This window comes from Eublepharis macularius, chromosome 4, assembly GCF_028583425.1.
Source record: "Eublepharis macularius isolate TG4126 chromosome 4, MPM_Emac_v1.0, whole genome shotgun sequence".
NCBI classification, from domain to species: Eukaryota; Metazoa; Chordata; class Lepidosauria; order Squamata; family Eublepharidae; genus Eublepharis; species Eublepharis macularius.
In genome coordinates, this window is record NC_072793.1 from 24,232,657 (window position 1) to 24,247,180 (window position 14,524).

Sequence of the window (14,524 nt, forward strand, 5' to 3'; positions counted from 1 at the left end):
TTTACAGATGCAGGGATCATGGATCGCTCCCCTGCCGCTATATCTGACTAACTTTGGGAAAGCTTATACTCAGGGTCAAGGTACTCACATGCCACATGGGACAGCAGTCTGTGCTGTGGAGGTTTGGAAAGGGGCCGAAATTTCGTCCTCCTCTCTTTTCTGCCAGCAGAGCCACAGTGTTTCAGCATTGTTTTCAGTTTTTTTACTGGATTTTGGCTTGGTTCCAATTTCTGCAAATTTGCATTTGCATAGTCTGGAATATTGTTTATTGAATGTCCCATTGGTTGATCATACTGACTTACACTGTGTAATCTGCCCTGAGTCCTAGTGAGAAAGGTGGACTATGAATAATATTAAATAAATAAATAAATTCCATCCCCTTCCACACCCCAGCTATGGCTAGTGGGTCTCATGTCCACTTTCCCATTTAGGGGAGAGGAAGGCAGGGAAGGAAGAACGAGAAAAGACCCTTAAGGATAAGGAGGCGTCTCTGAGGACCAAGATCAAGATAACTCCCCATTACTGTATATGGGTATGAAAGCTGAATAATGAAGAATACTGACCAGGAAAAAATTGATTCATTTGAATTGTGGTATTGGAGGAGTTTTACAGATACCGTGGACTGCCAAAAAGACAAATAAGTGGGTTCTAAATAAAATCAAGCCTGAATTCTCCCTAGAAATTAAAATGACTAAACTGGGGCTATTGTATTTTAATCGCATCATGAGAAGATAAAACTCACTGGAAAAGACAATAATGCTAGAAAAGATGGAAGGCATTAGGAAAAGAGCAGACCAAATATGAGATGGATTGATGCAATAAAGGAAGCCACGGCCTTCAGTTTTCAAGCCCTGAGCAAGGCTGTCAGTGATAGGACATTTTAGAGGGTCTTCATTCGTGTCTCTCTGTGTGTGCGAAGCCGCAGCCGACTTATGGTGTCCCCGTGGGGTTTTCGAGGCAAGAGATGTTCAGAGTTGATTTGCCATTGTCTGCCTCTGTGTAGCGATCCTGGAGTTTCTTGGCGGCCTCCCATCCAAGTACTAACCAGGCCCAAAACTGCTTAGCTTCCAAGATATGACAAGATTAGGCTATCACAGGGTTGCTGTAAGTCGGAAGCAATTTGATGGCACATAATACACATATGTATTTTCCAGAGCAGTCAGGTTTGTAGTGTGTTTTGGGGCAATGACAAACAACGAGTGTAAGGGTGAGCCATACTTGTCAGCCACAGAGATTAGAGAGGTCTCTTACCATTCACTCAGAGCCATCCGCCTGTCATAAACACGGACAGAACCATCACCTAGACCTGCTACAATGAGCGAGCGATGAGAATCACAGGACAGGCTGGTGACACAACTGTCAGCTCCTGTTGGAATATCCTAGGAAAGAAAAATACACAAGCCGAGGCTGAAAGGGCAAGAACACTCTAAGCTACAGCCCACTCAGTATCATTTCTTTAGTGGAGTTTGAGCAACATCACGTTTTAAAAAGTTGATTGTGGCAGCTGCAACACACAAGTTTTGGTTTCAGGCTAAAGCAGACCATCCATAGGAGCAAATTATAGTTGTATAGATGCAATTCTGGGAATATGAACTTTTAAATGTGCATATGTTTAAATGTAAATAAGAAACTCGAATGGGGACTATATCATAGAACATGTTTGTGCAGGACCAAGACAAAGAAAAAAATAAGGGCACCGGTGAGATGTTCAATACGATGTCTAGATTAACTAGATCTTTAGTTGTAACAAAGACGAGGGCATAAGCAAGTCATCAGAGCAACTTCACAGTACCCCCAGATTTGGCCGCTTACAAAAATGACCGGGCTTGGGAACCATTTGTATATATTTCTCTTGGTTTTCCCTTTCCAACAACGTAGAGGTCTTCTAACTTTCTAGACCTGGGACACACTGAGCATATGACAATACGTCAAGAGGCAGTCACATGCTAGGACTAGAAGAAGGAAGCCAGAGGTATCACCTCACTGGTGCTGAGACTAGGAGCAAGGGCAGTGGTCTAAGCGGCAGGAAAAACATGCCAACCTTCAGAGTCATGGAGGAATCCTCTCCATCACTGAGTGACCTTGCAGTTCTTCTCAATGTGTGTACAAAGAGAGGCAGGAGATGTGGCATCCTTGCCCTCTACACATGCACACTAGCAACATCCTAAAAGGTAGTAAAAATATAGCTCAATAGCGCTCTGCTGACCCTGGAGCATCTATGGGGTGAAGATCATTGCAACAGTGCATAAGAATGTATTTTTTCAGGGTTAATTTACATGTTATGACTGTTATAGTGAGGCCATTTTGAGTCACTTCCATTAAGGTGAGGCACATAACTAGAAGAATCAGATGATTTCCACCACATGGTTGCCATTGTGTCTTCAGAAAGGTTTTACAGCGGCATGGTAGAAATGGTTCAATCTGTGCTCGCACTGAGTATATGCACAAAGAGTTGCATGTTGTTATCCTCTGCTTGAAGTGATTTTAAAGGAGCTTCCACTAGTGGATGTAACATGTTTACCTGTTGTTGCCGTGTCTAGCTGGACAGGTTTGGTTTATATCTAAGCGCTATCTCCCTTAAGGTCCTTAATGCCCTGGGCTCAATACACCTTATGCCTTTCCCCCATTTCACATCATCTGGGGAGGTTCCACTTTGTATTCTTTCCACGCACGACGTTAGAACTGCTACGACACTGAATCAAGCTGTTTCAGTGATGGCACTGGTGCTATGAAATTGTCTCCCAGGGTATCCCATCAGGATCCTCCATTAATTTGGCTGGTAAATGAACAGTGTCTCCTAAATTTTTTCAAATTTACCCTGATCGCGGCTGTTTTTATGGCTTATTTATGCTCACTATCTGTATAATTACTGTTTCGTTGTTTTGTTTTGTTTTATTGTGCTTTTCATTTTTGGCATTATATTTATAAACTATTGATATTTCTGTAAGCTGTATATAGCCTTGGGCAATTTTTAACTGGATATACCGGTGATAAATGTCAATCATTATCTATTTGGAAGGTACTTCAAGAGAGGCTACTGAGTCTCAGCGAGAAAGGCGGACTATAAATGACAAATTTTTAAAAAACCAAATTATGTTCCAGCAATGTCGCTCTCTCAGTGAAAGTAAGCAACACACAGTTGTTGTTGACTTCCTTTATAGAAGCCAAAAGCGGCATAAAGTCACCTTTTGGGTAATGTTAACTTTAACACATGATCCCTCCCACCAGAAAGGTTTTAGGGCTTGTTAACATTTTACTACTTTTTTCCTCACATAGAAATAACAGAAAAAATAATATGGGCTGCTTCTCACATATATATACCTATCATGAGATGGTGGCATAAGTCCCTTAGGTACATATCTTGGGAATCTACAAGTGACTATTAACTTCCCAGTGTGCAGGGCTTTTTTTTCTGGGAAAAGAGGTGGTGGAACTCAGTGAGTTGCCCTTAGAGAAAATGGTCACATGGCTGGTGGCCCTGCCCCCTGATCTCCAGACAGAGGGGAGTTTAGATTGCCCTCCGCGCCACTTGCAGCACAGAGGGCAATCTAAACTCCCCTCTGTCTGGAGATCAGGGGACGGGGCCACCAGCCATGTGACCATTTTCAAGCGGTTCCGGAACTCCGTTCCACTGCGTTCCAGCTGAAAAAAAGCCCTGCCAGTGTGTATGTTTGGGCAGTAATTTATCTCTCGATTCATTTTTGTGTTTGAAAAAGCAGTGTGTGAAGTGGCCCTTCATCCTGAAGGAAAAAAGATATGTGTTATCCACTTTTAAAAATACCTAATTAGTTTAACGACATGTCCAGAGGGAGTTCCCTTCTCGACCTCCCATCCTCTATCAGCCATAAACCATGCTTGGGAGAGCAGGATGGATGGATAAATGTTACTAAAACGCAGACACAGACAAACATACACACAAGATCTCCCTGGAGAGAGATTAATCTGTGCTTGCTAAAAATATAGCTGGCAGCTAATGGGCATATGTGGGAAATCCAAACATATGTGAAAGGGGAGAAATGGAACATGTTACTGACAGCTACAGCGCTTTAAACAAATACCTATTACAAGGAATGTGCTTGCAGGGCAACAGCTCTCCCTTGGGCATTAAACCAAACCACAAATACCACAAAAGCAGCTTCCATATGCCCTGAAGAACAATAAATGTGGGGGTACGAACTGATAGCAGCATGACCTAGTGAGCAGGTGCACCCAACCAAACAGCAAGGATGATCAGCTAAAAGTGGTAGTTCTCTAAAGGGAAGAGTTCAGTTAGCCTTTCTACTTCCAGACTCTTGCATAGCACTTTGCTGATGATTACAGGACTATGTAGCCTGCCTTCACTGCCCTGTATTCCTCTCTGGGGAGAAGAAAAGAATATTACCAGAAAGTGATTTCTTTCAAATGTCGAAGGTTGCTCCACTTTAACACTCCCTCTTCTCCTAAAACTTGCAGTAGATAGCATTACAGAACTGTAAAATCTTGGGGTGGGGTGGGGTGGGGCGGGGAGAGATAATGCTGCCTCATCTTTTTTATGGGAGTAAATTAAGACAGAACACAAGCCAGTGACATGGGTAAAATGAAACACTGCGAGGCCAGATCAAGGTCAGACCAGACTCCGAATGTCTGGAATCTGACAGACTGCTCCGGGATTCAACATCGCATGTGTCTATGCTCTAAAGAAGAATGGCCAGAATCAAAAACAAAGGACTAGATACTTTTTCAAAGAACAGCTTTGGAAAGTAATAAATGCAAAAAGCAAGGCTGGTGCATTGTTGGAAAGACACCCGACATTATTGTAAGCCTGTAGCTCTCCCCTCTTTATCTGCTACATAGAAAAGAACTGCTTGGAATAATAAGAATGCAGCTGTGAAAAAGAAAAACAGTTTCAATTAAGCAGCCAAAAAAACATTTTCAAACTAGGATAACTATCAGAGCCAGTTCTGTAGAAGCGTGTTAGCTAATTTCACACCTCCTTCCTATTTTTCCTCCTCGGAGCCTATCCACCTTCTCTGGTTGTTATTTTTTGCATTTGCTGGATGAAAATATTAGATTAACTGTTTGCTGAAGACACCTACCCAGAATCGCCAGATTTTCACTCAGATGGGGCTCATGTTGCATAAAACTCCCACACTAAATAGAAGTGCTCATCTCCAAATCAGCAGGTCTTTCATAGAACAAAGTGTTGGGAAGAGACCACAACAATATCGATTCCAGCCCAGTATCGATTCTACAGTGAAATCAATGGGCTTAGACTGGAGTAATTCTGCTTAGGATTTCACTGCTGGTCTCCCTAACAGGCCATATTATCCAGAGGAGTTAGCCGTGTTAGTCTGTAGTAGCAAAATCAAAAAGAGTCCAGTAGCACCTTTAAGACTAACCAACTTTATTGTAGCATAAGCTTTCCAGAATCACAGTTCTCTTCGTCAGATTAGATTAGATTAGAAATAATAAATAAAACGATGATAAATCTTTGAAAACTACCCAATCATCACCCATCAGGAAACTGCATCAATAGAACGAAAGAAAGCGGTCTCCACTGTTAAGCTCAGGTCTATCAAAACTCAGTTGATGCCAAAAGTCCCATGGAATACAAACAGTCTTAACTTGGTACCTAAATAGCTCAGAGAGGGGAATCCCACAATAGTGCCATCACTGAAATAGCCCTGGTAAGATGTCAGCAGCGCACTGGCAGCTAATCAAATAACCTACCGATCTCATCATAGAATCATAACTGGGGACTCTGGTACCTTGTTTTCTGTATCAGTGTGACAGCTTCAGAGAAGGGAGCTACTGCTCCGACCTCCATTGTGCTGTTCTGAGCTACACAGCTTTGGATGGATGAAAAGAGGGTAGCGTTGCCAGCTCCTCAAGGACTAGATTTATATAAAGTGCTAAGGAAGGGTTGCGTGATCCTGTAAAGTGCCCAGTTGTGGCCTGGATCTTCCGTCTGAGAAACTCCACACTGAGATACAGATACAGCTGTTCACTTAATGCCCATCCCTGCCTGCTCACGTATCTGCTTGACTTCTTAACTTTGCCATCGGCCTGAACGATACTAGCTTGCCTCCAGATCTCTAATCCTAACAGAGATCTGGCAATCAAGATAGGATACAGAATAGTTCAATGAGAATATATTGCATGAGCTGTGCTTGTTCTATACAGTAAAAATGTTCCATCTGAACTGTGTTGCCGGGGTGTGTGGCATATGCTAAAGAGTGATGCCAGGGGGTGTGGCATATGCTAAAGAGTTATGCTAACGAGTTCCTCCAGCCCTTTAGGTTCCAGCACTTAATATTAACCTTGGCTGTAGGGTCAAATTTCATGACTGCTGTTTTAAGTATGTGAACACACACCAATCTCACCCATAACCAGGGCTCATTTCGAGGGGTAACTCACAGGAATGCAGTTCCGGTAGTTCCCCAAAGAGGTCACATGACAGGTGCCCCCACCCACCTGACTCTCAGCCATTTTGGGCCCGTTTCAGCCTGGATTGGGCCGAAATGGCCCGGATTGGGCCTCTGATGGGTGGTGGATCACTCTCCTGCTCAGCAGCGGCTCGATCCTGACCATTTTGGGCCCCTTTTTGGCCATTTTCAGCCCCTTTTTGCCATTTTGGGCCCAGTTTCAGCCCTGAATGGCCAGGATTGGGTCCAAAACAGCCAGGATAGGTGATGCCAGGGGGTGTGGCATATGCTAAAGAGTTATGCTAATGAGTTCCTCCAGCTCTTTTTCTACGAAATGACCCCTGCCCATAACTATCCTCTCTACTACCACTGTAGCCCTCAAAGTGATCTCTGGCTCAGACTGGACAGCATATTCATCCAAATTGATTTCTACGATTCTACTGCCCTCGGTTTTGCAATATGATTAAGTTTTGATTCCCTGCGTCTCTGCAAAAACCAATTTGCACTATCCAAGAAATAAAATGCCTTTAAGATTCTCTCAGTGCAATCATTAATCATTCTCATTTAAAATATTTTCACCCCGCTGATTTCTGATGTTCCCTAATTTGCACAGATAAAATAATATTTGAAAATAATTAAGATTAGCATAGGCTTAGTTGTGCAGCATTGCTGGGTCAACGTGTCATAATTAATGTTCATCCAGAGGTAATTAATTCCTAAAAGCTGTGGAAGAGACTAGACTTCATTTCCCATAGAGGCTTAGACAAAGATGTTACCTCTCATTACATGGCTGAAGAACAGGTTTGATTTAATGGCAAATGATGTGAATTTATATACATTTTACTACGGTGTGCAGCAGGACAGCTTTGGTAGAGAAACAACAGGAGGCTGAAAGAGCCGTATTTCTTTGCCATTCTCCATGCCTAGGAAAAGGAGCAGCAGCAGTATTGTGAGGTGCGATGAAGCCAGTTGGTTCAGGTGGCAAATGCAAAGAGCAGCACATATTGGGGGCTGCCACAGTGGGAAGGTGTGTTAGGCAATGGTGCGACGGGCAATGGGTACATGGCTGTTGTGCAGAGTTGTTGTCAACCGACCTGGTGTGAATGTTAGGCATGGGAGGCCTAGAGGTTACTATATGTATGCAATGCTGTTGCCTTTTAGTGTCTATTGACCCCAGCTGTCCCGAAAACGACCAGTGGTGGATGGTGGTCCCAGTAACGCTCTTCCCTCTCAGGGATGCAGATAAGGGATGGTAAGAAAAGAAGGAAGAGGATTGTGTGTGGGGCACTTCTTCAGCCTTGGACCAGGCTTGAGCCAGCCACTGGGGCCTGATGACAAAGAGAGCACAGCAGTCAGAAACAAGGCTGGTGTGGCTTCCGTGACTTAGAGCCAAAACACACGTTAAGAAATACCCAGGTTCAGCACGTGTTCTCTTACCTCAAGGTTTGCCGGGATCTGTAGGCGTCCTGGAAGCTTAAAGTTTAGCATTTACAGAGCAGCAAAAAGGGGAAGGGAAATACAGGCACCTGTATTTTAAGCTTTAAGCTTCCAGGACGCCTTTAAGCTTCCAGGACGCTTACAGATCCTTTAAGCTTCCAGGACTTTAAGCTTCCAGGACGCCTACAGATCTTTAAGCTTCCAGGACGCCTACAGATCCCGGCAAACCTTGAGGTAAGAGAACACGTGCTGAACCTAGGTATTTCTTAACGTGTGTTTTGGCTCTTATCTAGTGAACCATGCAACCAAAATGGGAGAGCCAGTGGCAGCTGTGGAGAGTGTGCTGAGAAGCCGGAAAAAAACCAGTCATAGTTAGCAGAAACCAGTTTTGGGCTAGAAACTCCAGGTTTTGTGTATATGATTGTGTCTGCATGTATGTAAGAAGGTTTGCGACTACATAATGCTTGTCTGTGCGTGCACTGGAGAAGGTGTGTGCATGTCTTTGATCTGTTGTACCTACATAGATGTATTAAAACAATGTGGAAAGCACATGTGTATGCGCCAGTGGAGATGGAAATGTGAGGCTGTGAAGTGGATAAAATATTCTTTGGAATGTTGCCTGCATGATCAATTCCTTGCTCACAGAATTGTTGCGCATGTCTTTACCTATAATCTTTGGCTTGGCTTACTTAGTTGGGCGATCTACACGTGCTGTGAGTTCTCTGTCAGAGTTCCATGAAGTGGACATTACATTTCTTTTTTAAAAAGGAGTACTTTAGTGAAGTTACTGTGACATTTCTGAAAGCGAAAGATAGTCTATAGAGAGAGACAGCTCGTTATTTTGTCCCTTCATTTTTTTTCTGTATGATTTCTTCCGTTTTTCACCAAATCAATGCTTTAGGCTGATGTTTGGTGCCCTTTCAGCCAGCTGAAAGTAGAAGCTAGTATAAGCTGTAGAACAAAAAAAATATTTTTTTCCAGTTGATGAAAATATAGGACCAGGTTCAACCTTCAGTACCATAAAAACAGTTAAAATATGTTTTGTTTAGAACAGGGATGTTTTTTCAGTCTTTTTTCTAACCTGCTTCCTCCAGTCATTCTTTGAAAGCATTTCATCCCGAGAGTGTTACCTGATAGAGATCATAGGGTTATATTTGGGAGTCTTGTAGGAAGTCAAATTCTTACCTGTAAGGGTAAGAATTTTTTAATGAACTGTACTATACTAAAAAGAGTCCAGTAGCACCTTTAAGACTAACCAACTTTATTGTAGCATAAGCTTTCCAGAATCACAGTTCTCTTCGTCAGATGAGAATCAGTTCTCTTCATCATGCATCTGACGAAGAGAACTGTGATTCTCATCTGATGAAGAGAACTGTGATTCTGGAAAGCTTATGCTACAATAAAGTTGGTTAGTCTTAAAGGTGCTACTGGACTCTTTTTGATTTTGCTACTACAGACTAACATGGCTAACTCCTCTGCATCTATGTACTATACTAATTATAGTGTAGTGCAGCATAGTGTGTAAGAGACTGAGCTCTGATCTGAGAGTTCAAGTCTCACCACTGCCATGAACTCAGTGAGGTAGCCATTATCTGTCTCAAGTTCCCCCAATGATAACGTGGAGATAACAGGTCTATCTCTTATGCAGGTCTATCTCTTATCCAGTTGTAAAGAGTATTAAGAGATTCTGCAAACAGCACACAGGAAATATTAATATTGAGATTATCAGGGCTTTTTTTCTAGGAAAAGAGGTGGTGGAACTCAGTGGGTTGCCCTTGGAGAAAATGGTCACATGGCTGGTGGCCCCGCCCCCTGATCTCCAGACAGAGGGGAGTTGAGATCGCCCTCTGGAGGCCGATCTCAACTCCCCTCTGTCTGGAGATCAGGGGGCGGGGCCACCAGCCATGTGACCATTTTCAAGAGGTTCCGGAACTCCGTTCCCCCGCGTTCCTGCTGAAAAAAAGCCCTGGAGATTATCCTTTAAACAAGAAAAAGGCATTCTGTTTAATGCAAAACTGCTCTTCACAATATGGAGTTGCAGAGGAAGATACGCTGGGGTTACCTGCACTTTCATTTCTCGGTCTGTATCCCAGATTCGGATGATCCGCACATCTCCAGAAGTCATGAGAAGCCCAGTCTCTTGTTCCCAGTCCACCACCATCCCTGCACCTGCGAAGAGGAAGGGGGAAAAGAAAAGGTGTAGCATACCAATCTATTCTGTGCAACCGTGCAGAGCTGAAAAGAGCTGCTACTTTTGAGAGACATTTTGAACAGCCAGTACGTTTTATTGCCACCTCAGGGAATTCAGTGAATGAGTTTGCATGCTGCCAGGACAGAAGAAAAAAATCGAGCAACAACAGAATGCCCTTTTTGCAGATATGCTGTATTCCACTTAATCTGTACATACTAATTCTAGACAGGTTTGCTCCAGTATTTCCAGGAAAAGACGAAAGTACTAGAGAGGGAAGGCGAGCAGAAACAAATGTGAGCCAAAGAGTGAGTTACCAAGCCATCTAAGGAGCTCCTCATTCAGAGGATGATGAAGGGAATGTAAGTTGGGGTTCCTTCACTCTGTACTGCAAAAATTATTTGCACAACACTGACTGGAATGTGCCTTGAATGGCATCTTAGAGCCAAGCTACAAGTAACGCCTTACACAGTTTGGACACTTGTCAGCTTCCCTCAAGTTTTGATGGGAAATGTAGGCGTCCTGGTTTTACAGCTTGGCTCTCCATTACAGCTGCAAGACCAGGACGCCTACATTTCCCATCAAAACTTGAGGGAAGCTGACAAGTGTCCAACCTGTGTCAGGCGTCACTTGTAGCTTGGCTCTTAGAGTGATACACACCAATAACTCTGCTTTCAAGGAACTGCATGTATCTAACAGGAAAAGCGTTTGAAAGCTGAGAGGAACTGCTCAATTCATTGCTCCAAAATTTTGAATCAAATATACCTAGACAAAAGGCCAAGTTTTAAATAAAACTGTAACAACATTTTAAAATTACATCAGTTGGAATAACTGCAGCTCTATCCATATGCTGCATAGCATAAACTGATTGCTAGCAGACGCTTGGAAAAAATTCTCCACCGTGGCAGAGTTATATTGCAGGTGTATTTCTTTTCTCTTCGAGCATAGCTCGGACTCTTGATACAGGCAAGCTGCCAGATGAGATGAACGGAAGATCTTTCTTCCATTGCAGCAGGTCTTCATTCTCTGCATATTGTTGGCATTAAATGCTCACAGCCAAACAGACCAAGCCAGGACTACTCTAACAATACAGTGTTTCCATTTTAGAATATGGTCAATGGTCACTACTACTGCAGGCTTCTGGGAATAGGAAGTTTTGCAAAGTCCCAGAGAAATGTCTAACAATGGATTCCAGCATATTGATAGAATTCACAAACTGCCTGGTATGCAAATGTTTTGCTTTGAGGGGAAAAGTTTTGGCAATTATCCCCCCCCCCACTCCACCTCAACGTTTCCTTGGGAATCAACTGACCATACTTCAGCCATATTGCCAAAGGTATGTGCATGGATGGTTTTTATGTAGAGAGAAAACAGAGTTGCGCTTACCGTAACTACTGTTCATTGACGTCTTCTGTGCAGACACACATGGGACTGCGCCTGCGCAGGCCTGCCGACCGGATTTTTCTTTACTAGTCAATGTCCACTAGGGGGCGCACGTCCGATCCAATGCGCATGCGCGGCAGTTTCCCGCCCGAGCGACATTGGGCGACGTCGCCCCCTTTCCCCTCAGTTTCTCCTTTGCCGCCGAAAGTCTTCACATTACCTGGAAGAACACAGCGGGGTAGGAGGGAGGGTTGTGTGTCTGCACAGAAGATGTCAATGAACAGTAGTTACGGTAAGCGCAACTCTGTTTTCACTGTCCGTCTTCTGTGCAGCCCCACATGGGAGACTCACAAGCCACTTACCCAGGAGGCGGGCATGTGTTCTCAATGAAAGAGGGACTGAAGCACTGCGTGACCCACAGCAGCCTCTTTCCATTCCCACACATCTAGTGCGTAATGTTTGGCAAACGTGTCGGAAGACGACCATGTTGCTGCCCTGCAGATATCATGCAAGGGCACGCCCCTGAGGAAAGCTGCAGAGGCAGCTTGCGCCCTGGTGGAATGAGCTTTCACTTCCAAAGGGCAAGGTAATTTAGCATGAGAGTAGCATGCCCTAATAGTTTGGGTAACCCAACGCGAAATTGATTGAGCTGTAGCAGCCCTACCCTTTCTGGGTCCATAGTAGCACACAAACAGTTGTTTGGTACACCTAAACTGTGATGTACGATGTAAATAAAACAAAATAGCCCTCCTAACATCTAAAGAATGTAGGGTCTGCTCAGGAGCACCAGAAGGGTCAGGAAAGAAGACAGGCAATATAATGTCCTGAGACGTATGGAACCGAGTGGACACTTTAGGCCTAAAATGAAGGTCGGGTCTCAAGACCACTTTATTTTGATGGACCTTCAAGAAGGGCGGGTCACATCTCAGGGCCGCCAATTCGCTAACCCTACGGGCAGAAGTGATGGCAACCAAAAAGGTCACTTTCCAACATAACCACTTCAAGTCACAAGTAGCCAGCGGTTCAAAGGGCGATTTCATAAGCCCAGTGAGCACCACCTGTAGTGACCACTGGGGAACAATATCTTTCACCTGTGGATACATGTTATATAACCCCTTCAAAAAAGACTTTGACAAACTATGGGAGAACACCGTCTTCCCATCTATCTTAGGGTGGAATGCTGAAATTGCAGCCAAATAAACTTTAATAGAGGAATTAGAGAGTCCCCCGTCCTTTAGAGACAGGAGGAACTCAAAAACAGAAAACAACTGGCAATCCCAAGCATTCAGGCCAACGTCAGTAGCCCAGGCCTCAAAACGTTTCCATTTAGCTGAATACGACCTTCGAGTGGTGTCCCTACGTGCATTGAGTAAGATTTCAGCTACTCTGTCAGACATCCCCCCTGCCCCTGAATGTGCCAAGCCGTGAGGCTGAGTTTGGGTAGGTCGTGATACCACACTCCGTTGTCGGACAGAAGGTCTGGGTTCAGAGGGAACCGACGGTATGACCCTTGGGACAGCTGCATGATATGCTGGAACCACGCCTGTCTGGGCCAAAAGGGAGCTACCAGAATCATGTGAGGCCCATCCCTCTGAACCTTGCTGACCACTCGAGCTAATAGGGGGAAGGGAGGAAAGGCATAAAACAGGTGCCCTGTCCAGCGTATCTGGAACGTGTCCCCTAGGGAGCGGTGACCGAGACCTCCCCTGGAACAAAACTGCAGAGCCTTCTTGTTGGCCTCTGAGGCAAAAAGGTCGACATCCGGACACCCCCAGTCCAAAAAGATGGAATTCAGGTAGGAGTCTGCTATAGTCCACTCGTAATTTTCGGACCGCATTCGACTCAGTTTGTCCGCGATCACATTCGTGGTGCCAGGGATATGGACCGCATGCAGGAATATGTCCCTCTCCACGGCCCAGGTCCAAATTCGACTGGCCTCGTCACAGAGTACCCTGGAGGTAGTGCCCCCTTGCTTGTTCAGGTAGAACATTGTAGTGCAATTGTCTGTGAGCACCTGAACTGATTTCTGGTGTAGCGTGTCTAAAAAGGCAATAAGGGCATAACGTACCGCTCTCAGTTCTAGCAGGTTAATATGATCACTCTTATCCTGTTCTGACCAGACCCCACGTGCCCTAAGGGACCCACACTGGGCCCCCCATCCTATCGTGGAAGCGTCGGTCGAAATGGTAATATCAGTGTGGACCGAACCAAAACCCACACCACGTAAAAGATTAGCTTCACTAAGCCACCATTGTAATGAGCGAAGGACCCCCCTGGGAATGGAATACCGTTTGTTCTGGGACCCATGTTCAAAATCGTGAACAGAAAGGAACCATAACTGGAGAGGTCGCATGTGCAACCGGGCCATAGGGGTAACTGCCGTAGAAGAAGCCATAAGGCCGAGCAGCTTCTGTATAGATGTGACTGACTGAAACCTACACCTCAAGAAGAGGTTCACCAGTCTCCCAATTTTTAATGCACGGTCCCTAGGTAGAAAACCCTTATTTACCACGCCATCCAGTTCCATACCAATAAACAGTATCCTCCTGGATGGGGTAAGGTTAGACTTTTTTAAGTTGACCAGCAGCCCCAATCGGAAACAGGTACTGAGGGCAATTTCAATTTGAGCCCGTAGAGCATCGACAGAGGGAGCCGCTAACAGCCAATCATCAAGGTAGGGATAGATGGTACACCCTTGTTCCCTCAAATACGCCACCACCACGGCCATACATTTCGTAAAGACTCGGGGGGCCGATGAGAGGCCGAACGGGAGCACCTGGTAGTGGTAGATCTTGTCATTACACAGGAACCTAAGGTACTTCCTATGGTCAGGATGGATGGCGATGTGAAAGTACGCGTCCCTGAGGTCCAGAACCGCGAACCACATGCCCTCCGGCATTAATTGGAGAACTGTATTTAAAGTAAGCATCCTGAACCGCTTAACGAGAACGAATTTATTCAATTCTCTTAAATCTAAGATAGGCCGGACGCCACCATCCTTCTTGTCTATCAGGAACATCCTAGAATAGAACCCCCAGGAGGAGTCCTGTGAAAGCACCTCCTGTACCGCTCCTTTATGCAGAAGCTCTACAACCTCCGTCTGTAATTTATC

At 44.7% G+C, this 14,524-nt stretch overlaps 1 protein-coding gene across 3 annotated transcripts in view; it reads right to left on the reverse strand.

The window, feature by feature from the left end:
* Positions 1-14,524, reverse strand: part of RPTOR (regulatory associated protein of MTOR complex 1) — a 525,720-nt gene that overhangs the window by 19,913 nt on the left and 491,283 nt on the right. For all 3 annotated transcript variants that reach the window (XM_054976818.1, XM_054976816.1, XM_054976815.1), the window contains 2 exons: positions 9,904-10,010; positions 1,252-1,379 (listed from right to left, as the gene is read on the reverse strand). In XM_054976818.1, the coding sequence (XP_054832793.1) occupies positions 1,252-1,379; positions 9,904-10,010 (235 nt within the window). The remainder of the gene's footprint in view (positions 1-1,251; positions 1,380-9,903; positions 10,011-14,524) is intronic.